The sequence below is a fragment of the Rosa chinensis genome, chromosome 2, assembly GCF_002994745.2.
Source record: "Rosa chinensis cultivar Old Blush chromosome 2, RchiOBHm-V2, whole genome shotgun sequence".
NCBI lineage: Eukaryota > Viridiplantae > Streptophyta > Magnoliopsida > Rosales > Rosaceae > Rosa > Rosa chinensis.
Window position 1 is genome coordinate 86,593,257 of NC_037089.1, and position 25,535 is coordinate 86,618,791.

The 25,535-nt window shown below is 39.5% G+C and overlaps 1 protein-coding gene, 1 long non-coding RNA gene and 1 pseudogene across 6 annotated transcripts; 1 reads left to right on the forward strand and 2 right to left on the reverse strand.

Moving 5' to 3' along the window:
* The first annotated feature begins 2,633 nt into the window (after positions 1 to 2,633).
* On the forward strand, positions 2,634 to 4,519 carry LOC112186763. Its single transcript, XM_024325272.2, has 3 exons — positions 2,634 to 3,639; positions 3,953 to 4,132; positions 4,226 to 4,519. The coding sequence occupies exons 1-3, from the start codon at positions 2,767 to 2,769 to the stop codon at positions 4,247 to 4,249; spliced, it is 1,077 nt and encodes a 358-aa protein (XP_024181040.1). The 5' UTR covers positions 2,634 to 2,766; the 3' UTR covers positions 4,250 to 4,519.
* Positions 4,520 to 6,498: 1,979 nt separating this feature from the next.
* On the reverse strand, positions 6,499 to 17,773 carry LOC121051633. Of its 5 annotated transcripts, none has more exons than XR_005806287.1 (8): positions 17,637 to 17,773; positions 16,960 to 17,154; positions 16,730 to 16,876; positions 16,582 to 16,633; positions 9,047 to 9,095; positions 8,874 to 8,923; positions 7,164 to 7,854; positions 6,499 to 7,035 (listed from the first exon to the last, which is right to left on the reverse strand). It is a non-coding gene; the product is annotated as an uncharacterized LOC121051633 (long non-coding RNA). The 5 variants fall into 5 exon arrangements; XR_005806286.1 differs by having other exon boundaries at positions 6,499 to 7,074; XR_005806284.1 differs by having other exon boundaries at positions 6,500 to 7,420; positions 7,784 to 7,854.
* Positions 17,774 to 19,661: 1,888 nt separating this feature from the next.
* On the reverse strand, positions 19,662 to 20,249 carry LOC112185312 (annotated as a pseudogene).
* Between the last annotated feature and the right edge of the window lie 5,286 nt (positions 20,250 to 25,535).

The following is a 25,535-nucleotide window of genomic DNA, read 5'->3' on the forward strand; positions in this document are numbered from 1 at the left end:
AAGTTTTCTATAAAGCAAATTTAATCGAACAAACTCACATAAGCAACTTAGAATCACAATTATAGAATTCGAAAACTTTATTTAAACATAGAAATTGGGCTTAAACTTTGCCCTAAACATTATTGTTAACTAGAAACAAGTTTATACGAAATCAAACAAGGAAACCAAAAAGGTTACAAGGAAAAGGAACGAATTACACCGTGAGTGGAGATGGAGATGGAGAGCTAGATGGTTGGATCTTGAATCTTGGAAGCAAGCCTTCAAGGTGGATGATGGAGGATATGATCTTCACGGCTCCTTCTTCTTCTTCCTCTCCTTGCTTGAAAATGCAGAAACTTAAAACTAGAGAATGGAGAAGGAAAATGGAAAGGAAATGGAGAGACAAAGAAGATGAGATGGATGAAGGAATTGGTGACTAAGGAAAATGGAGAGGAAATGGTGAGACAAGAAGATGAAATGGATGAAGGAATTTGTGACTAAGGAAAATGGAGAGGAAATGGTGAGACAAGAAGATGAAATGGATGAAGGAATATGGAAAGGAAATGGAGAGACAAAGAAGATGAAATTGATGAAGGAATTGGTGACTAAGGAAAATGGAGAGGAAATGGTGAGACAAGAAGATGAAATGGATGAAGGAATATGTTGGGAAAATGGAAAGGAAATGGAGAGACAAAGAAGATGGAATGGATGAAGGAATGTATTTTAGAGTGAGAGGAGAAGGTGTTTATATAGGGAAGAGAAACAAGAGTGAAATTGGAAAAGATGGAGTAAATTAGTGTGAGTAATGATGGAGAAAACATGATGATTACACCCTAAAACATGGAATGTTTTTGGGTGATGATGATGGTGGATTAGTGTGAGAAATGATGGAGAAAACATGATGATTACACCCTAAAACATGGAATGTTTTTGGGTGATGATGATGATGGATTTCCTACTCATTTACTTCAATTTTATCTCCACCGAAAGTTTAGATTCTGCCCAAGACTTCTTCATAACAAATATTCCCCCATGAATGTAGATTACTGTGGTAAAATTTCAGAATGTATTGCCATGTGGTTGGGCCGAAAATGCTGCTGGACCTCTTACAGGTCCAGTTTTCCAGTTTTGCTTCTGTAGAAAATTGGGCTGATTGTTTGAAGGCCTTCCACTCATAGTTTGCTCTGGCACTCTTCATAAGAAATGATCCTTGGGCTTTCTAGAATAAATCTGAAAAGTTTCAACTCATTTGAAGTTCGGATGGTTAGTCTTCCACTCCTCATTTCTTGTCTAGCTCGCTTTCTCATTGGCTCAATTTCTCCAAGACACGCTTTCTCAGGCCAAAATGCTCATTTTAGGGCCAAACAGCTCATTTCATCATCATCTACTCCAATGTACCTAAAAAATAGAAATTGAGTTAAAAATCGATTCGTTAAGGAATTAACTAAGCAAAATGTGAGGAATTAACTATTAAAATACCACATTAAAATGTTCCTATCAGTAGGGTGAACAAAGTGGTTCGTAGGGTGGCAATAGTCGCACCCATACTAGAATTTATTAGTCTTATATTTACACATAAAAGAAGAAGATTAAATTGGACCGTGCATTGGTTGTTTGAAATCAAACATTCTAGTTGAGGCAAAAAGAAATACGAAACCAAGAACTTTATGTCAATTCCATATTGCCCAAATTTTAGGTAGAAGTATAGACCACACAAGTTAATTGTATCAAATCTAGTTTCAATGATGGACCATATTCAAAAAATATCTTCAAAATAGTGTAGTTTCGAGGTCAGAGAAATCGTTACAATTATTTTGAACTAAGATATTTCATATTTGATCATCGAGGACAATTAATATGAATAAAAATTTTGAAGTCCCAATTTGATTCTACATGATTCATTCACTCGATTATAGCAATTTGATCGTAACACACTCTTTTTAATTTTAAATACAATACATACTATATAATCATAAAACTGCATGTACATACAACATTAGTGTAATTCGCCAAATAAACTTATATCTAACATTAAAAACAAGTATTCAGTGCACAGACGTGCATTTGCTACAGAAATGGACGGCTGGATATAATCAACTATATTATTTTTGTTATTATAAAGAATATTATTTACAAATATCAACGGCATAAATTTACTGAAATTGCATATTCATTGACATGACCCGTGCATAGCAGAATTTTTCTTTACATTACAGAGAACGATCAAAGCTGTGACATATCATAATCTTTTCCCATTTTCTTATCATCATCACACTCATAATGTGAGCTCATCAAAACAGCATTATTGTTTGAAAAACTTTTACATGACCTCATAGAGGGTCACACACACACATCTCATGATTGGTACCCCTCCCTAGCATTTATCAGAGGCACATGAAAGAGCAAAGAGTAGTAGCCCACCCGACCCATCACCCATCACCCATCACCCACGACCCACGACCCACGACCCATTCAAGACACTGATCGTTTGCTTCTACAGCAAAACGAAATCTAGATAACACACCCACAATCCACCCCTCCACCCAATACCGCGCCAACACGTGTCCCTAAACCCACAACGTCACCATCCCTCTTCCCAATGGGTCAAGTAGTCTCACTGTCTCAGTCTCTCTCCCCTCCCTCTCTGTGCCACTGCCTCTGTCTCAGTCCCAGTCCCTCTCCACCCACCCGGCGCGAAATTACCTTCCTGCCCTTCTCCCTAGAGAGCTGTGTGTGAGAAAGAAAGAGAGAGAGAGAGAGAGAGAGACTTTAGAGGAAGAAAGAGAAATGTGCCACCACAACAAGAACAGTCCACCTCCGAATCATCATCACGTGAAATTTCAAACCAGGTCGATTTCTATGATGAAGATGATCAAGGAGGAGGAGGAAGAAGAAATCAAGCCGGTAAAGAGAGCTTCACTGAAACCGAAGCGATCGGCGGCGGCGGCGCGGAAATCGAGGAGCCGGAGAAGAAAGCCGAAGTACTTGAGCCTCCGCTCGCCGCGGCTCTCCGCCCGAAACGACGTCGTCGCCGCCTCCTCCGCCGATACGGATTCCAAGATGACTGCTACTACTACTACTACTACGGCGGTGACGCGCCGCGGCCACCAGCTTAATTTGTTTCCGCTGCATCCGGAGCTGAACGCGGCGGAGGCGGATCACCAGTCCGACGACAACGTGGCTCTGCTGTTCGAATCCGACGGCGGAGCCACTCTCCACGGGCTGCTCACCTCCGCCGACACGGCCACCACGACGACGACGTCGACAATGTCGTCCGATCACGACCAGGCCGAGTCCAGTTACGGCTACCGCCGCGGAATGGAACGCGGCGACGATATCGTACGGTCGGCGATGAGGGGGAGCGGAGGAGATCGGAGCGTCGAGAAGTGGGTGTGTTACTCGGAGCTGGTGAAGGAGGAGGTCGAGTTAACGGCGACGACGACCAGCTCGGCGAGCACGTGTTGCAGCGTCGGCGATGATCGGAAAGGTTATCGGGATCGACGGCTGGCGTTGAAGCTTGACTATGAGGAGGTCTTGAATGCTTGGTCCGATAAGGGGTCGCTGTACATTAAAACCGAAGACGGCGAGCCGCCGCCGCAAACGGTGCCGGACTTGCTTCAGGATCAGCTCTTTCACCACCTCCATGATTCTACTGCCAATGTAAGAACCATCATCATCATCATCATTAATTTTTGTATTAATTACTAAACCCTAATTTTAGTAATTTATACCAGGTAATTTCAGCTTGAAGTTTTTAGATTGGTTATGGAATTAGTTGAATTGATTAATGTTAATTAGCTCACGCTTTTAGGGTAGGAGTGGACTGGAATCTAATAAATTAATCAGGGCCCGACCACTTTTTGCCTGCTTGCTGGGACCCACTTGATATGGGCCTTTGGCCCAACTTACGTTTGTTTCTAAAGTCCGGCCCGTAATTACTTTGGAATTGTTTGTGTTGGGTTGGGTATTGCAGATTGAGGATTTATGGACGGTGCCTGAAGAGAGCGGTAGCGGTAGCGGTAGCTTGGAGAGGAAGATTCAAAGACAGGCGAGTTTATTGAGATACAAGCGGAAAAGGGAGAACAGACTGTTTTCTAAGCGGATTCGGTATGAAGTTCGGAAGCTAAATGCCGAGAAACGACCCCGTATGAAGGTTGGTAACCAGGGCTCCTCTCCCTTAGTGCTGTTTAATACCCTAGATTGATGATTTTTAAAGCTAATTGTTTGTTACAAACTGATGCTGCAGGGTCGGTTTGTGAAGAGTAGTTGAAAGCCAAGATGTAGGGCATGGATCATATTAGTTAATTACTTGAGGAAAAAGGAAAGGATGATCAGCGTGGTTTTTGTGTTTATGTCAAGAATTAGCTACTATGATCTTTTCCTATTACTTTGTGTTTACTGTTTTTCCTTTCTTTTCTCGATCTATTTTGCCTGTTACATGGGGAAGAGAAGGTAATAATGCTTCTTGCTAGAAAATATAAAATACGGACCAATGAGACCATAAGTACATACAATTTTTTTCTTCTTTCTTTGAAAAACATATCTCAATCGTGTATGGCATTGATGCAGCTGTAATTACTTAGCTTTTAGTTTAGTATGTTTCATCTATTGTTGCTTTGGTGCTAGTAGCATGTCTCTCCCTTCCAAAGTTGGTAGTGGTATGTCTCATCCAAATTTTGGATTAGTTCCAAATTAACTAGTACTATTCACTTTTCTTCTTTCTTCAAAAAACATATCACAATCGTGTATGGGATTGATGCACCTGCAATTACTTAGCTTTTAGTTTAGTATTTTTCATCTATTGTTGCTTTGTTGCTAGTAGCATGTCTCTCCCTTCCAAAGTTGGTAGTGGTATGTCTCATACAAATGTTGGATTAGTGCCAAATTTAACTAGTTGTATTCACTGTCGATGTTAGAAGAGAGAATCAAAGATCCCAATAAATTCAAATTCCCTATGTAATACTAATTTTAGCATATCATTATGGAGATGCAGGAAGAGAGTTTGTTGTGCCCTTATATGCAGAAGTCGCAAGTCATTTGCATCATTTTAGTATCTGCATCTTATGATCCATATCCATCCCCCTCCTATTTTTTTCTTTCACTTTTTTGTTCATCAAATCACATAAGAATTTTATGTAAGTGTTAAATTGAGATCTCATGTCTTGAATAAATGTTTGTAACTTAAGAGAGTTACGATAATAGTAAAATATTGTGTTACTGATCATTTTTGACCCTGGATTATGTTGATTGATATAGATAGACAGCACCATTCGCATGCATGTTGAAAAGATCTATTTCAATTTGGTTAGGGTTCTTTTCCATTGGCAATTAGGAGTCAATTTATTTTATGCTTCATGACGTATATAAACCTTTGATAGGCTTCATCCCAAAATCTTCAAAAGCAGCATTTCTGTTGAAAGCATAACAAACATAGAAGACCTCCTAAAGAAATATTTTGCGTGTGCCAATTCAAATGCGTCTCCAAGCATTGGCTCTCTTACCTCCGACACCGATTTCTGTTGCTGCCACACCTTTCAAACCCAAACCCCTCCATCGGTCGTTGTTTCCGACACATCTATCAAATTTTGTTCCATCCCTCTTGATCATGCTCGGAAGTACTGGTATTAACCACGGAAACCAGAACCTAAGTGGCACTGCATCTGGTTCACCCAGCTGCAATCCTCTTAAGTTTGTTCAAAACGAATACATGATCGCATCAAAATTGTTCCGTCCTGCAATGGCCTCTTCTTATGCCATGATTGCCATCCTGACCCCATAACAAGTGAAACTCATTATGTTCTTAATCCCACACACATTCCTCTTCTACACTCATTCCTCCAGCGGCTGCTGCTGCTAGTAAACTCCTTGTCTTCGTTTTTGGGTTGGCTTTTACCCTATTACAAGGCGTTGATGATTCTAATTTGAAAAAGCCTTTAAGATTTTTTTTTTAATTAGTTACAAGCTCTAATCATATTTCAAAACTTACCTCAATTATGGGAGAATTAAAGTTCATCTATAATGTTCGATAACATTTCCGCTGCAGTTGGAGGTCTCTTCGGTTGTGCGAGTGGCTTATGTTGGGAGAATGGGTAACTCTGTTGCACACCAGCTTGCGGCTCATGCTTGTTCTCTCTCTCAAAATTGTTTTTATTTTTCTGCTCCTTCGTTTGATCGTTTCTATCAGCTGTAGTAGCAGCTGAAGCTTGTCATTTGTAATTCCTACTAGTTTAATAAAGGGCTGACCTCTTCCTCTCAACAAAAAAAAAGTTAGTAAAATTTACTTTTTAAAGAGTAAATAGAAGGTATAAAGAGCATGAGATGTCAATTCACTAAATGTGAAAATTTCAATGGAATAATTTTTTTTTTTTAGAGAAGCATGAGGGAAAAAAAAAAAAAGACAGAGACCTAGACCATTAATGTAGAACAAAAACCAATGAAAGTTGCGATGATTTTGGAGAATTCTGTACCTTGCCCGCGCGATGTTGCTGGTTTCTTTGTTCCCTGAATTTTATACGCAATAGAATAGTAATCACAATCTAATAAATGTTAACCGAATTTGTTATTGTTCTACATATTATAAAAGTTGATATTTTAACAAGACTTGAACATATTTGAAAGTGTTGAGCAGGCGCTAATATTTTAACCAAGCTTCTATATATATTTTTTGAGGATAACCAAGCTTCTATATATATAATTTCCGAAAAAGGGATATCTTTGGTTAGAATGCCCTTCATACAAATTACAGAGATACATAATCAAAACAAAAGAACTTTTATTTATTTAATTTTATGCAATGAGTGATAGCTGATGAGCAATCTCTCTAACACTCCAATTTATTAAGCCAAAAAAATGCAAATGACAATGGAGGGAGATCTAACCAAAACCTCCAGAATAAACAAACAAAACCAAACAAGTCAACGAAATCTAAATTGTGGAAGACCCAAAACATCACTCTCATAGAACGACAAGAGAAATGGAGGAGGCATATCCCACCATACTTGCTCCGATAAAGATGTTCCATGATTAGCTAGAGCATCTGCTACCTTATTCCCTTCTCTACATATGTTGGAAGATTTGAAGTTCACATATGAGATCCTATATAAGCAATTTAACCAACGTACTCAAAGTTGCCAATGCACAAGAGAAGGAGAGCGAATATAATCCAATACAATAGATGAATCTACCTCTAGCCATATGTGTTTCCAATCGCGAAACCAAGCAATCTCTATAACTGTAATGACAACCATTACTTCTGCCGCAATAAAACTAGGAATATCAAAACAAAAGAACTTATTCACCATGAAACACAGATAGTCGATTTTGAATTTAATCCACAAAATGCTAAAGAAGAGCTCAGTAAGGCTCTGTGGAATTGTCACGAACAATTCGTACATCCTCCTTCAGGTAATCAATGAAATGATCAACATCAAAGATACCTTTTCTGCAGATATTTTCGAACTTTAATGAATCCTAAAGCAGTACATCATCAAAGAACAAACATAAAGGCATAGTTACAAAACGACTCTTTTTTGATAAATCTAAGCATAGGCAAATCCGCAAATGTCTTTAAAAAAAAAAAACAATATAAAAAGTTGTAATCAGAGCATGACGGATCATGCTATTAAAATTAGAACTCGCATTTATTTTCTAATGCTGTGTGTATCTGCAAACTAATATGGTAACCATAACTAACATACTGTAGTAAGCTGTCACAATATTAAACAACAAACTTGCTGCCACAGATAAATTGCAAATCACAAAGAAACTTTGGGAAGAAATTTTAAAATTGAATGGTGCTAACTACCTCTGTCCTGTAAATAACCTCCTCATTTACTGCAGAAAACATGACTTCAGTATTGGTCACACGTACAGAAACTGAGATGACACAAAAAGAGTCTAGTGAGTAAGTTACATGTGAATGGTATAAAGCAGCAACTCAACCACAAAGCAAGCAATACTGATACTACAAACAGAAGTTTCTTGAAATCTGATAGCGAATATCTAAATTCAATCAATATAAATGTCGAAGAATGTATAGGTTCAAGTGGTCAACCATATTTCATCCGTGAAAGTATATAACACTCCAAGATAGTTCAAGATGGCTTGTACCATAGTTTCTTTTGGAAACTCTAAACTTGACATATCAGGCATCAAATAATCCTATATCAATGCGGCATAGACTAATAACTTGCACTAAAATTGTGAGAGAGCATTGTTATACACACCAAAGCTCATCACATTATGATACAAAGTACAGATTCTTATGCCATTGCACTCCATCACATTTTCTGAATATTCCCACCTATGACTCTAAGATTCCATGAATGATAGTAATACAATGAAAATAAACATGTTCTCTTCAAAACTGACATAGCAAAAAGTTCATATTCTGAAATCTAATATGTAAATGTCACAATTTAGAAATTGATCACAGTTTTATCTGAAGGGAAGACTTGTATGATCATTGACATTTTAAGTAAATGTCACAATTCATGTGTTTCTAAAATAAGGAATAGCCAAAGAATGAAAAATGTGGGACAAAGCTGTGAAGCAACACAGCTAAGAAACTGGGCTAGATATAAACCCAGCCCTGCCCCCCAAAATCCTTGCCTCTGCTTGTATATTTCTAGCACAGAGACATACAGTACTCAACCCACAAAGAGAAAAGTTTTGAATAGGTATACAAAAAAATTACATTAGTTAAAAGCTTGTCAACATTGAACCTAAACCTGCCAATTTACATTAAATAATATCCAAATCCCAAAACATAGACTACAAAACAAACCCAAATTACAGGAATACATTATTACAATTACAGTTATACATAATGCAAGAATTTTTATCTCTATCTAAATAACCAGTTTGTACATGTATCAAAAAAGTGAGAAAATTACCGAGTTGGTTGGTTCTGATGACAAAAACTAATTCAGTGTTTTCAGTATAGCTGCAAGTGCACACAGTAAATTTAATTGAAGAAGCACACATAGAAAATTGATCTCTAAATCCAACAACTGTCAAATAGAATTCAAAGATAGCAATTTGATCTCTAAACCAGATAGAAAATTACCTATACTAAATCTCCTATTCTGTTCCTAAGCACTGTTCATATCAGCGGTCTGTTATGATACAAGAGATTGCTTTGGGTTAATGTAGATAATAGAAACGGTTTTATCAACTCAATATGGATATCAGAACTTGGAATTTAAAGAATTACATGTATATGCAGTTACATGTTAGATTCTATTATAGAGCCTTCAATTCCAGAACAACCAACAATCTAAGAGATTCTAATAACTGCCCCATCGATATAACATACAGTTAAATTGAGAAGTAATGGATTATCAGATTTCTAACCTTTCACCATTTCATACAAAAACTAAAATCCATATTGCAACAAAGGTAAAAAAAAAATTAAAAAAAATAATGAACGAACTTAATTTTAGAAAAAAATTTCTGATACCGACATTAATTGTTTATTATTTTGTTACAGGGTTTTTACTCATTAGTTAAGAATTGTAAAGGGTCTTTGGAAGCTAAATATACCCAATAACACTGAGAGATGTAGAAGGTAAATAAGAATCTAACATACCTGACCTGACTGAAAATAAGAAACTGAGATACTTAAAAACTCAAAACAAAGCAACAGCAGCAAAAATAGAAGCCTTTTTCTTTTTAAGAGAAGATCTGAAAAAGCCAAAGGAAACAACAATGAAATTCACAACATATTTATTCAGACTCAAAGGGAGAAATGGTATTATTTTTCCATGAGGTATATTTTTGAAAGCATTAAGCATAGGAACTTGCTGACGTTTGAACAAAGCAACAACAGCAAAAAACAAATCATCAAGCAATGAGTGAGCATAAATGGCTCAGAGTTCTTAAAAATGAGAAATTGCCTAAAAAGTAACCTATCAATTACCTAGGTTGTTAGGTATGTCCCTCCTTACAATAAGGGTGTTGTCTCTATGATAAAGAAGAACGTGGGAGACAAAGAAAAAGAAAGTGGGAGACCAAGCTTTCGGCAGACATGGCAGCAAACATGCAAAAAGAGAAAAGGTGAAAGCAAATGGAAAGGAATAGTGACTGTTCCTTTCACACCTCTTTTTGTTTATAAAGAGCTGGAGAGAAAGAGAAGGAACGGCAGAAGTTCACAAATTCCTCTTATCGGCCAGCTTGTGTAGAGAGAGTAAAGGCAGTAAGTCCAAACTGCAGATAGAGAGAAAAACATCTTCATCCAAGTAGAGAGTGAAGAGTGTTTTACTACATGTTGAGTGTGTAGTTGTGGTTAGGTAGCAAAACAAGTGTGAGAGAGAGTTTCCTTCAAGTAGTTGTTCTTGAAGTTGTGTATCTCTTGTACCCACATTATCATAGTGGAAGTTCTTGTTGTTGCTGCTCCGTGGACGTAGGCATCTTGCTGAACCACGTTATATCTGGTGTTCACTTTCCTTTACTCGTTTTATTTCTTTGCATATTATCCTTTTGTGGTTGGAGTTATTATTTCCATTCTATTAATTTTCCCAACAGTGGTATCAGAGCACTTGGTCCGTAAGGTGTTAGAATGGAAAGTTCACGGAGTACCATGATCCGACTCAACCACTCTAATTGGATTACATGGAAGCCGAGAATGGAGGATATTCTCCATTGCAAAGATTTGCATGAGCCAATCATAGGAGAGGAGGCCAAGCCGGAAGGAACTTCAGTTCCGACTTGGACGAAGATGAACCGCAAAGCCATCGCTCATATCCGCGAATGGGTGGATGACAGTGTATTCCACCATGTGTCTAATGAAACCAATGCACATGAATTATGGCTGAAGTTGACGTCCTTGTTCGAGAAGAAGACTGCTGCCAAGAAAGCATTTCTAATCAAGGAGCTCGTAAACATGAAGTACAAAGATAGTGTTAGAGTGACCGAGCACCTCAACAACTTCCAAAGTACAATCAATCAATTGGCCACGATGGACATGAAGATTGATGACGAGTTGCAAGCCTTGTTGCTATTGGGATCATTGCCGGACAATTGGGAGACCTTTGTTGTAACTGTAAGTAATTCTGCTCCAGATGGTGTATTGTCTATGGATAATGTTAAAAATAACATGTTGAATGAAGAAACAAGAAGAAAATCTTCAAGCTCGGACAATAGCCAAGTCTTTGTGACGGAGCATAGAGGAAGGAGCAAAAGCAGAGGACCCAAAGGCCACGGAAGGAGTATGAGCAGATCCAGAACACGATTCAATGGAAAATGCCATCATTGTGGTATTTTTGGCCACATGAAGAAGAATTGCAACAAATTGAAGAAGGATCCGAAGGAGGGTCGAGATGGCAATACTCATCAACCGAACGATGACACGAGAAACACTGCAGCTTCCGTGTCTCATGATGAATGTGAGTTCCTTTGTCTTGAAGGTGAATGCTTACATGTTGATGATTGTTCCGGTGTTGCATGGGTCGTTGATTCTGGAGCCTCTTTCCATGCTACTCCACACTTGGAGTACTTCACTACATACCAAGGCGGTGACTTTGGGAGGGTGAAGATGGGCAACGATGGTTACTCCAAGATTTCAGGAATTGGAGATATTTGTTTTGAGACCGATTTGGGCAACAAGCTTATGTTAAAAGATGTTAGACATGTTCCGGGTCTACGTCTCAATTTGATGTCAACCGGTGTGCTTGACCGACAAGGGTTTCATCATCATGGAGGTGATCAAAAGTGGAGGCTTACCAAGGGATCGTTGGTAATTGCTAGAGGGAAGATGTGTTGCACCCTCTATAAGACATATGGCAAAATATGCAAAGGAGAATTGAATGTTGCAGACGACTCTTCTCCAAGTTTATGGCACAAGCGGCTAGGTCATATGAGTGAGAAGGGATTGCAAGTTTTGGCAAAGAAGTCTCTAATTCCTTTTGCCAAAGGTACCTCACTTGACTCTTGTGATTATTGTTTATTTGGTAAACAACATAAAGTTAGCTTCACAAGAACATTTACAAGAAAAGAAAATGTATTAGACCTAGTACACTCAGATGTATGTGGCCCTATGGAAGTTGAATCAGTAGGTCATAATAAATATTTTGTCACTTATATTGATGATGCTTCACGAAAGGTTTGGGTTTATTTGTTGAAAACAAAAGACCAGGTGTTTCAAACCTTTAAGGAATTTCATGCCATGGTGGAAAGGGAGACAGGAAGATCCCTCAAATGTATCCGTAGTGACAATGGAGGAGAATATACTTCGAACGAATTCAAAGATTATTGTTCGAAGCATGGCATCAAACACGTGAAGACAATTCCTGGCACCCCACAACATAATGGTGTAGCAGAGAGGATGAACCGCACCATTCTAGAAAAAGTGAGAAGCATGCTGAAGACGGCCAACCTGACAAAGAAGTTTTGGGGCGAAGCAATGACAACTGCATGTTACCTTATTAACCGAACACCATGTGTACCGTTGGGCTTGGAGACTCCCGAAGGCGTATGGACCGGTAGAAGCGCTTCATATTCCCACTTGAGGGTGTTTGGGTGCAAAGCATTTGCACATGTGCCAAAGGAGCAAAGATCAAAGCTGGATGACAAGGCCATGCCGTGTATCTTTCTTGGATATGGCAATGAAGAGATGGGCTACCGATTGTGGAATCCAAAGACCAAGAAATTATTCAGAAACAGAGATGTGGTGTTTCATGAAGGTCAAACCATTGCGGATTTTGACAAAAATGAAGTAGAACATGCAGACCAGCTCACATACGATTCATCACCGCTTCAAGAAGAACCTAGTGACAAAGCTCAAGATATGGTAAATGAAGATGTTCCTGATATGGCGGAAGCAGAAGCAGCAGAACCTGAAGATAATGATCAGAGGGAGCCAAATCAGGGGGAGCAGCTAGAAAATGCCCAAGTACCAGTTCGAAGATCCAACAGAGAGCCAAAGCCAAATACCAAGTATCATTCTTCACAGTATATATTGGTGACTAGTGATGGAGATGATCCATATTCCAGATACATTCTGTTGACCAATGATGGAGAGCCTGAATGCTTTGAGGAGGCAAAGACTCATGCAGACTGTGATAAGTGGATGTTGGCGATGAAGTCTGAAATGGAGTCCTTATTGAAGAATGACACCTATGAATTGGTGGAGCTTCCTAAAGGCAGAAAAGCACTCAAAAATAAATGGGTGTTCAAATTGAAGAGAGACGAGAATGAACAGTTGACAAAGTTCAAGGCTCGCTTGGTAGTGAAAGGTTTTGGGCAGAAGGAAGGAATAGATTTTGATGAGATCTTCTCACCAGTTGTCAAGATGACTTCTATCAGAATCATTTTAGGCATGGCAGCTAGCATGGATCTTGAGGTGGAGCAGTTAGATGTGAAAACTGCATTTCTTCATGGTGATTTGGAAGAAGAAATATACATGGAGCAACCAGAAGGTTTCGAAGTCAAGGGAAAGCAGCACATGGTTTGCAAGTTGAAGAAAAGTCTATACGGGCTTAAGCAAGCGCCAAGGCAATGGTACAAGAAATTTGACTCATTCATGGTGGGTCATGGGTACAAGAGAACTGATGCAGATCCATGTGTGTATCTCCAGCGGTTTACTGGAGGTAACTTCATTATCTTGTTGCTCTATGTTGATGATATGTTAATAGTGGGCAAAGATGCTTCTATGATTCACAAGTTGAAAGCAGATTTATCAAAGTCATTTGATATGAAAGACTTAGGGCCAGCTAAGCAGATTTTGGGCATGGAGATTACTCGTGATAGGCAGGCGAAGAAATTATGGCTGTCACAGGAGAGGTATGTTGAACGAGTGCTTGAAAGGTTCAACATGAAAGAAGCTAAGTCAGTAAGCTCACCTCTAGGTAATCATTTCAAGTTAAGCAGATTATCATGTCCAACTACACAAGTGGAGAAAGACAAGATGGCAGGTATCCCTTACTCGTCAGCTGTTGGTAGTCTTATGTATGCCATGGTATGCACTCGCCCTGATATTGCACATGCAGTTGGTGTTGTTAGTAGATATCTTTCTAATCCTGGCAGAGAGCATTGGGAAGCTGTCAAGTGGAAACTCAAATATTTGAGGGGCACCTCAAAGTTGTGTTTATGTTTTGGTGGATCAGAACCAATCTTGGAAGGTTTTACAGATGCAGATTTGGCAGGAGACCTTGATAATCGAAAGTCCACTTCTGCATACTTATTTACATTTTCTGGGGGAGCTGTGTCATGGCAGTCCAAGTTACAGAAGTGTGTTGCATTATCCACCACAGAATCAGAGTACTTAGCAGCAAATGAAGCTGGCAAGGAAATGATATGGCTGCAAAGGTTCGTTCAAGAGTTGGGTGTGAAGCAAGGAAATTATGTGGTACATTGTGATAGTCAGAGTGCTATTCACTTGAGCAAAAATTCAATGTATCACCCTCGCACTAAGCACATTGATCATCGGTATCATTGGATCCGAGATGCAGTGTCAAAGAAGTTTTTCCAGTTGAGGAAAATCCACACCAACAAGAACATTTCAGATATGTTGACCAAAGTTGTTCAACAACAAAAGTTTGAGTTTTGCAGAAGCGCGTCAGGACTGACGCATCCCTCCATCTAAGTCGGGAGGGGGAGATTGTTAGGTATGTCCCTCCTTACAATAAGGGTGTTGTCTCTATGATAAAGAAGAACGTGGGAGACAAAGAAAAAGAAAGTGGGAGACCAAGCTTTCGGCAGACATGGCAGCAAACATGCAAAAAGAGAAAAGGTGAAAGCAAATGGAAAGGAATAGTGACTGTTCCTTTCACACCTCTTTTTGTTTATAAAGAGCTGGAGAGAAAGAGAAGGAACGGCAGAAGTTCACAAATTCCTCTTATCGGCCAGCTTGTGTAGAGAGAGTAAAGGCAGTAAGTCCAAACTGCAGATAGAGAGAAAAACATCTTCATCCAAGTAGAGAGTGAAGAGTGTTTTACTACATGTTGAGTGTGTAGTTGTGGTTAGGTAGCAAAACAAGTGTGAGAGAGAGTTTCCTTCAAGTAGTTGTTCTTGAAGTTGTGTATCTCTTGTACCCACATTATCATAGTGGAAGTTCTTGTTGTTGCTGCTCCGTGGACGTAGGCATCTTGCTGAACCACGTTATATCTGGTGTTCACTTTCCTTTACTCGTTTTATTTCTTTGCATATTATCCTTTTGTGGTTGGAGTTATTATTTCCATTCTATTAATTTTCCCAACATAGGTCTCTATGCATACTATGGAATTGCCTGCATTCTTTTGCCGTTTATTGTTAGTTGAATTCATATTTTGAACTTTGATTCTCTTGACTGAACTGTTGTTAGAGATAAGCAGTAACTCTTAAGATTTGTAGTGTTGAATCCTCCCTTTCTCATTTATAAAAGATGGGCAACCAGATCATATAGAAGAAGAAAAAAATAGAAATAATTCATATATGTACCATGTTTATATTCTTCTATTGGTATAAGAGAAAGTAAATTAGTATTTTGGGAAAACGATTAGCTTTAATATTTTCAATTGAGCATAAGAAGACTTTAGCCTGCTTTAAAAAAAGAGAAGAAAATCTCTCTGAACTTTGTAATATAGACTGGCTTTAGGTGAGAAGAACAAAAGCATACATTGCCAAAACAACATCCATCCACTTAAGTGCCAATTTTAACCATGACAATTATTGTGTTTATTTGTTTTTGCAGGTTTCACTGGACTTACAGCATATAGTGATTTTTTCAAAGTATGCAAACTAAAGAAGGGGGAAAAAGTATTTGTCCCTGCAACTTCTGATCTGTTGGGAATTTGGTAGGATAATATGCTATGGTTTCCGGTTCATATGTTGGTAGATGTGCAGGAAGGAAAGCACTACGTCAACTGAATTTAAACCCGATACCGCCATACCGGTAGCAATGCATTGAAGGACAAAGAACAGCCTGATTTAAAGTCAGCTCTCCAAAGGTAAATCCTAACTTTCATACTCATCAAAGGGCATTTATGCTATGAATCAACAAAACTGGGCCATAATTCAAACAAAAAATGAGACTACATTTTTAAATAAGCTGCTTCAGAATCACCAGATTACAATGATTACATATTAGGATGCTCAGGCTCATTCAGAAAAGAGCATACAACCCTTTTTCACACTTTTAACTTTCTTAAGAAGTTTGTGTTCACTTCCGGTTTTGTCCAAATAAATCAGCAATATAATGCAAGTAAACATCATATGATCATGTCATCCATACCACACATCATTAGACGCTGTTTCATATCTTGTTTCTGGAGGCAACTTCCTTGAAAGCTTGACATGCATGGAATAAGTAAAGTAAAGAAAGATGGAATCCAGAATGACAAAGGGTCAGGATTTGTGATGGTATTTTTCAAAACAACAGGACTTAGCCTTATTAGACTAACTTGGTTAACTAATTAATATTACAGGAACAATCTTCTTACCCTTTTCTTCATTTTATGAGCTGGTATTGTTGAATCCTTGTAGAATTATAACATTTGTTCTTGGTTTTGGTAGCAACAGACAATTTGATTCTCATCATTTGTTTACGTGATTCAGCAATACATGCCCTTTAAGAACTAACGTGCTAAATTCTCAACATTTAAGTCAAAGAGTAGCGAAAATTTTGACCTTGATTTCTTGTTGCATGACTAATTCCTCTTCTGCTTCTCCCTATAGTTTCCTGAAAAAAAAAAAAACAACATATACAAATCGAGTCATCAAACAGTGTCCATCCGAAAACAAAAATGCAGATGGATATTGCAGCTTTGGCTCTGACTTTGAGGTGGGCATGGGTGACATAGCCTTTAAGCCTATGAAGCAGAGGCAGAGTTGTCAAATACTTCACCACTGCTCTTAGCGCCTTGTCTGCTTCTTCGCAAACAAACGTCTTGTCTTGTGAGGCCTCCAGCAGCAATTGCAACAGCTGCAAAAACCCATCATGCAATCCAAACCGTTAATATGATGATCAAAATTGAGAGAAGTAGTACAACAGGATTGGATACACACCAATTGGTCAAATGCATCAGCGGTGGTGGAGTCAAGCAAACTGTCACCAAAGGCATTGAAGATATCAGCCGAAAGCCATGATGGAGGTCTTGATCATGAGAGCAGTCCTTGGATTCTTCATTGACTTCGGAGGTCTTGATCAGAGCAGTCCTTGGATTCTTCATTGACTTAACCAATACCACTATCAATTTCTCTCTACATATAATCAGCATATACATGTAAACAAAACCATCAATCTCAAATAAAAAATAGAATAGGAGCCAAAAAAAGAAACACTTGCAGAGTCGGCACCAAAAGAGCAGAGTGAAACAGAGCAAAACGCCTAGCATTGTTCAGAGACTCACACTAATACTCAGGTTTAGGATGTCAAATTTGAAATATGCAAAAGCTGAAAACTTGTTTAAAGAACCTTAATTAGTAACGAATTTTAACTGAAATAAACTGGGAAATAATTCAACCGAAAAGTGAGACTAGATTGATCATGCAGCAGCAAGAAGCCAAGAGGATGATGTATGCTTTGTCGCTTGCCTTTTTATGCAGAGAAACTAAAGCCCACCAAGTTTAGAGGCTTGAGAAACTTAGAAAGAATAGACAAAGGAAATTAGAATCCATTATCAAGTAGCATGACATGCATGGTAACCGCCGAAAAGGCACTACATGCATAGTGTAGACAATACCTGGAATGATTAGTTCGCTAAATTCTTGTACAAATGGACCACAATGCACTATCTATCTGCAACAGAAAGGATTCAGAAAGCAATTAACCTACTCTCAACTTCTTTTCTGAATTCGAATCCTCAGCACCGTACATTATGCAAAACATGCATAGTATTGAGTGAATTAGAATTTAGAAAACAACAGAGATTTCGGAGTTAACAACCTCCTCTAATGATTCTTTGATCCAGCATTTAGCACAACTGAAACTAACTGTTTTGGTAAACCAACTGGGGCTTCTCTAATATCTATCTCTCCCCTCCTATCCCTGTACGCTCTCACTCGCTCTCAACTACCAAAATAGACAGATGGATGCGATAGAGACGCTCTCCCTCTCTTCGCCTCTATCGACCAACAACCACAACTGATCAAAGCGGTGGCAAGCAAATGAAAGAACAGGTGTCCGATACAAACAGCATTGCACCAGGGGGGAGAGCGTAAAACGCCACAGAAAAGAAGGGGGCAAAACAGTAAGGAACTATTCCTAAGGATTCTACTGTTCATAAGGAGATAGGGATTTAGAGTAGAGAATATTCTCTTGTTGAAATTGTGATACAAGTTTTAAACAAATTTACAATTTCTGTATATCTGTTTTCCAAAGAAAGAAACTGAAAAGCAATGATGAAAAAACTATTACAGAAAAAAACTAACTTGGCACAATAGTATTCATATTGGAGAGAAATTGGACATCGTAAATTCGAGTCATGCAGATATTTAGGTTTTGATTAGTGTGTAGTTTAAAGGTTTGTATGGTTTTGGATATAATAGATATAAGGTGTAAGTGGATGTGAAATTACATTAGCGGCTAAATCAGATTTGATGTCATAATGGTTTATAGTTGCTTCATTACGTTCAATTGATGCTGAGAAACAACTATTATATCGACATGTAGTTTTGTTCTGTTTGACAGGTTTGGAACTTTGGATCTTTAATTTGACATGTAGTTCTGTTCTACGTTTTCTTACTAAATGAAAAAGAAGAAGATATGGCTGAATAATTATCATTGATCTGTAATCACGTACATATACAGTAGGTGTACGTGTCCTGCACGTTTGTCTCTCCTATAAGCAAGCTATCAGCTATCAGCTATCACTACCGACTACAATCTAGGAATATAAAAGGAAGAAATGCTCATTTACCCAATTTTAGCTTAAAATTTGCCCACTTGCTCCACTAACAGTTTTTTAACCTCATTTACCCAAAACACTCTAAGAGATTATTTCCCCTTTACCCAATTAATTATTTTTTAATTCTTTTTATTTATTTTTGGGATTTTTTTGCCCTCTCATTCTTTCTCACTTAGAGGGAGAAATCATCCTCCACCTTGCCGGACTTTGGTGACAAGTGGCCGGCCGCCGACTCCGGTGACTAGTGGCAGGCCTCGGACTCCGGTGACCGGAATCCGGAGACCGGTGACCAGAATCCGGCGACCGGTCCCTAATAATACCCAGTAACCATATTATTGCCCCCAGTAATCATATTATTGCCCCCCAAAAATCATATTATTGTCTCCCAAAAATCATGTTATTGCCATCAAGTGAATTGTATGAACTCCCAAAACCAAAATGAATACATTACAGGCACAATTGACCAATTTATAATCATATTATTGGCTCCCAATAATCATATTAGTGCCTCCCAATAATCATATTATTGCCCCCAATACAAAGTCCAATGTCTCTACTGCCTCCCAATAGACCACCAAAAATGCACCATTTTGTAGGATTCACAGATAATTTGACTTTAATACACAGAAAACAACATGTAACTTATCAAAATACCACACTATAGTGAACCCTGTCCCTCGTATCAAAGTCTACCGGGGGCCAATAATGTGTCTACTGCCCCCCAATAGACCATCAAACAAACCCATATTGGTCAAGTGAAAGTGCAGCATGACTCTACAAATCCCAGACAAATCAAAATTGATACATAACTTCTAGCAACATCCCATATTGAAACTCAGACACCGGAAGGATTAGAAGAACTCAGGCTTTCCTTTTTATCTTCTTCTTACATTCAAGAAGAGCTACAATTTTGTGGAGGTGTATGTACTCCAGGTGCTCCAGTCCCACGTCGGATAACCCCTCAGAGTGGATATCCACGACTTGACCCGCTACCAATCCCTCCGACCCGATTGACCGGGCAAGCTCTTCCACGACTCGGACGATTCTAGAAGGCTCGATGCCGACGGTGGACAAGGCTAGGTGCTCGACCGCGAAGGAGAGAAGTGCTTCGCCGGCCAAAACTGCAACGTCTTCGCCGAAAACCTTGTGGTTGGTGGGCTTCCCGCGGCAGAGATCGTCATTATCCATGCACGGCAAGTCGTCGTGGATCAACAACATGGTGTGGATCATCTTGACGGCGCAGGCCGCCGGCATGGTGACTGACTCAGACCCTCTGACGATCTCGCACGCTGCGACACACAGAACAGGTCAGACCCTCTTGCCTCCGGCGAGGAAAGATTACAACATCGCTTCGTGGATCGTAATCGGGTCTTTCAGCGAAATGGCGGTGTCTAAGGCCCTGGTGAGATGGAGGCGTCGAGTTCTGATATGGAGTTTGATTTCTGGCATAATTCCAGCGACGGTGGAGAGAGAGAGAGATTCTGGAGGAGAGAGAGAGGCTGAGTGGAGGAGAGAGAGAATATTTGTTAATTAAAATGAGGTAATACAGTCAATATAAGTTAGATCGGGTAATTGGGGTTAAAAAACTCTTAGTGGAGCAAGTGGACAATTTTTAGACTAAAATTGGGTAAGTAGTCACGACCCCAATTGTTATATACAGAATATCTCTACTTTATACACAAGATAAGTTAGATTATTTTCCTAACACTCCCCCTCAAGTTGGAGAGTGGATATCTTGTACTCCCAACTTGCGAATCATAGGAACAAAGGCTTCTTTTCCCAAAGCTTTAGTCAAGATGTCTGCCAACTGATGTGCAGAACTCACAAACCTTGTAACAACAGAACCATCTTGAATCTTATCCCGGATTTAATGACAATCCATTTCAATGTGTCTAGTCCGTTCATGAAAGACTGGATTTGCTGCAATATGCAATGCAGCTTTATTGTCGCAGTATAACAAGGCAGGTTCTTGATGCAATACTCCCAAATCTCTAAGAAGATATTTCAGCCAAGTTAACTCGCAGCAAGCACCTGTCATAGCACGATATTCGGCTTCGGCTGAAGAGAGTGACACTGTTTTCTGTCGTTTCGATCTCCATGAGACCAATAAAGGACCAAGGAAGACACAATAACCTGTGGTAGACCTTCTAGTGATTGGACAACCTGCCCAATCCGAATCACAATAGGCTCGTAACCTGAAATCACTGTTTGAGGAGAAGAACAATCCTTGGCCAGGTGCGCTCTTAAGATAACGCACAACACGAAGTGCTGCCTCCATATGAAGCTTACGAGGCTGATGCATAAACCGGCTTAATACATGCACAGAATATGTAATATCTGGCCTTGAGACTGTAAGATATATCAATCTACCAATCAACCTCCTATAACGACCTGGATCCTTGAGTAAATCACTTTCATCGGACAATTTCAAACCTCGCTCCATAGGAGTGTCAATGGGTGCTGCACCTAACAATCCTGCATCCTCAATGATTTCTAAAGCATACTTGCGTTGGGAAATAAAAATTCCATTCTTGGAAGAAGATACCTCAATGCCAAGGAAATATTTTAAAATCACCAAGATCCTTAAGATGAAATTGACTATGAAGGAATTTCTTAATTGCAGCAATACTCACAGAATCATTTCCAGTAATCAAAATATCATCAACATATATCAAGAGAGCAGTGAAAGACTTGCCTTGTGTTCTGGTGAATAACGAGTAGTCCGCTTGAGATTGAACATACCCTGCAGTTCGAATAGCTTCTGAGAATTTTGAGAACCACTTATGCTTGCTTCAAACCATATAAAGACTTATGAAGTCGACATACCAAGTTTCTCTCCCCCTGTCTCCGAAGCCCTGGCGGTGGAGACATATAAATTTCTTCATGGAGATCGCCGTGAAGGAAAGCGTTATTGACATCCAACTAGTGAGGGACCAGCCTCGAGCTGTAGCCAAGGCAAGAAGACAGCGAACTGTGATGATTTTGGCAGTGGGAGAGAATGTATCCTGATAATCGACACCCTCCAATTGGGTGAATCCCTTAGCAACGAGGCGCGCTTTGTATCTCTCAATGGATCCATCAGAGTGATGTTTAATCTTATAGACCCACCGACAACCGATCGGGGTCTTCCCTGCGCTGAAGGGAAGTGAGAGTCCATGTACCATTAGCCTGAAGGGCCTGCAATTCATAACCATCGCCTCCTGCCATTCAGGATGGATGACGGCTTCAGAATACGATCGAGGCTCTGTAACTTGACTGATCTGGGCAATGAAAGAGCGATGTGCAGGCCTGTAACGATGATAAGAAACATACTGTGCCAGGGGATATCGGGTACCGGTAGTCTGACCTGGAAGCAAGGAATTCGAGTGGTCTGGGCAAGCAAACGTGACCTGAGAGCATTGATAATCTTGAAATTTCGTTGGTGGATGACGGGAGCGGCTGGAGCGGCGAAGAGGCTCGGGGATGGGTGCGGGTGAAGCTGTAGCCGAGGCGGGTAAGGGGTCCAGGGTTGGTGGAGGCGAGTCGGGTGAAGAATTGAGCGGGTTAGAAGCTGGGGCCGGAGAAGATGGCGCCGGGAGATAGGAGGGCGGCGAGGCCGGAAGTGGGTATGGGAGTGCCGGAGGTTTGGGACGGCGAGCATAAGTCCGAAGGGTTGGGCAAGGAGAGGTTGGGGCGGGGTAGTTGTGGGTAGGAGGAGAGACGATCGGCGCGGGGGCGAGGAGGTCTGCTGCGCTGGGTGGGGAAGAGGATGAGGGTGCGATGTCGGGACAATGGGAAGAAGAAAGAGGAGGAGAGTCAAAAGTGAGGTCAAGGGAGGATGTTGGGTCAGACAGGGGAAGAGGGATTGGGCAGTGGGAATGGGCCAAAGAGGAGACAGAAGAAACGGGTGTGGCAGAGGCATATGGAAAAATAGTCTCATGAAAGAAAACAACCCTACTTGTGAAGACCTTTTTAGTTGACAGATTATACAATTTGTATGCCTTTTGACCAACGGGATAACCGATGAAAATACAAGTCATGGCACGATAATCGAATTTGTGTGAAGTATGAACATTGGTAGCATAGGCCAAACATCCAAACACACGAAGATGATGGAACGGAGGTGGTTTTGAGTAGAGACGCTCAAATGGAGTTTGGAAGGAAAGGACAGGGGTAGGTAATCGATTGATGATGTGCACCACAGTAAGAGCACACTCCCCCCAAAATTGGGTAGGAAGATGAGCGTGAAATTTTAAAGCGCGAGCCACTTGCAAGATGTGACGATGTTTGCGTTCCACAACCCCATTTTGTTGGGGCGTGGAAACGCAGGAATGTTGAAAAATAACACCATTATCATTAAAAAAAAAGCAGAGGGAAAGAAATTCACCACCATTGTCACTGCGAAATTTTTTAATGCGAGATGAGAATTGAGTGAATGCATAGCTAAAAAATTGCTTTAGAATCGATTGTGCCTCATTAAAAAAATCCAAGTGAAACGTGTATAATCATCAACAATGGTAAGAAAATAATGGGCACCAGAAAGTGAAGGGTACTTATAACGGCCCCAAATATCACAATGAATAATATCAAATGGTTTTTCAGATGAAATTGAACTAGAACCAAAAGGTAAACGACTCTGCTTAGTCACAGGACAAACATGGCAAGCATTATTGGATTGAATTGAAATATTGGGAAAATTCTTGGCAATAAAACTTAAACGAGAGGGAGACACATGCCCTAATCGGTTATGCCATAGATCGGTAGATTTTGTGGTGAGGTTGCAGGTTGGTTGAGTGTTTGAGGAGGAAGGTGAACTGATTATGGATTTCTATACCATGATAAAGTAATCTGGGATTCACATCCAAAACCAATTGGCAATGGATGAAGTGGGCCAAACCCTTATAAACCTATAGGCAAGGTCCAGGTGACGTGGAACCCGTGTGGCTGCGAGGCATGTACACGTGGGAAACCCCGCTCTGATACCATGAAAAAGAAGAAGATATGGCTGAATAATTATCATTGATCTGTAATCACGTACATATACAGTAGGTGGACGTGTCCTGCACGTTTGTCTCTCCTATAAGCAAGCTATCAGCTATCACTACCAACTACAATCTAGGAATATAAAAGGAAACTGTTATATACAGAATATCTCTACTTTATACACAAGATAAGTTAGATTATTTTCCTAACACTAAATACTTCCTGATATAATTGGTTCATGTTCATAGATAAACTGCTTGCTAATATGAATCCATATAAAAGACTTAGTCCTTGACATGTACATCTTCAGCATATAATAGTTGTTTCTCACAAATATTGATGTCATCGTTTATTCCTTTCCATTCCTTCTTCTTCATTTAATTTTTATTTTTTTAATGTTTGGATTAACCTAAAATGTTTGCAATATAGGTGTGTGGTCCTTCCTCCGAAAGTGTCAAAGCTACTGCCAGAGAATCGGCTTCTTTCTGAGGTAGGTTTATAGGGCTGGCGTTTTTATTTTTTTTATTTTTACTGTGATTAGATCTGTTCATGTTGTTAATTGGAACAATATTTGTGTTTTTTTGTTTTTTTTTTAATCAAGCCCTCAAGGCAAAATAGTATAATCAACACAAGGCAGAATACGCCGTTACATACCATTATGATTATACACCATGTTCTTTCTGAGCCAATTTTCCTTTTAATTTCTGAGCTATTAGTTCTCTTTGCTTTTCACCAAAGACCCTATACCCTATTTCTTGACTTCATTTCTGCTTCTGAATTTGTGATTAATATCATTTCTAACCAGAGAAATAAGTATTGTCAGTCTCAATTTTAACGTTGGAAGAAGCAGCTCTAAGCGACTCCCTCAGGGTAGGAGAAGAAGATAGATTGTAACTGTAAGTTGGTTCTGAACCGTCTTCATTTATTTCATTCGAGTAATCTCTGGGTATTTATTGCTGTTTCAATGCATTCAAATTGTGAATCTACGTGCCCTTTTGCCGAAATTTACTTTGATATATTCAGTCATTTGATAGAAAGTCAACCATGCATGCATGAACAAATTCAAAATCCAATTCACATTGCAAATCTGATCATCATTGGATGTCTAATTATCTCCAATGATGTTAGCTCACGTGTTAGCTTCAGATTAGCAGCAAATATGACAATTCAAAGTCTAACATGGTGGTTTAACAAATACTCTGACCTTAATTTTCTCTGAAATACGTACCAACCCCCATTTTGGAAAGCTATTAAGCTCACAAAACCAAATAGATCCTAGAAGAGTCCTTTCTATAAATGCCTTTGAGAAAATATCGCATTGCTGCTCAGCATGTTTGAAATTCATGTATTAGGTTTTTACTTTTCTATTGACATGATGCAAGATAATATTTAAAAGGGAAAATTTTCTCACATACACAAGCTGAGCAGTAATGGGATATTTTCTTGATTGCTTGATCCAACCATTCATCTTGATTACTTATTCTTGATGAAAGCCAATGTGTTCAATCAGCGATCAAATGGGGAAACCCGAGTGCAGACATATCTTTCTCAGTATGGAACTCTGCTCCTCTCATAACTTCTGAGGTTACCCCATTTTATAAGTTGGAGGACTAGATAACTTTCAAGAAAATTAACTTATTGGAAGATCCAGCTCCACAGAATCTTTGCGATATTTATTGCATGGCTCAAGAATCTAGTCTATAAATACCCTCCCTGCAGTCCCTTGCATCATCATCCAACAATTTGAGTCTACAAAATCAAAAGTTTCAAAAC

Excerpts from the sequence above, each read along its gene's own strand:
- LOC112186763 (XM_024325272.2), top strand. The coding sequence starts at position 2,767 with ATGTGCCACCACAACAAGAACAGTCCACCTCCGAATCATCATCACGTG. Across the intron at positions 3,640-3,952 it reads TCCATGATTCTACTGCCAAT|ATTGAGGATTTATGGACGGT; the intron begins GTAAGAACCATC and ends TGGGTATTGCAG. Across the intron at positions 4,133-4,225 it reads AGAAACGACCCCGTATGAAG|GGTCGGTTTGTGAAGAGTAG; the intron begins GTTGGTAACCAG and ends CTGATGCTGCAG.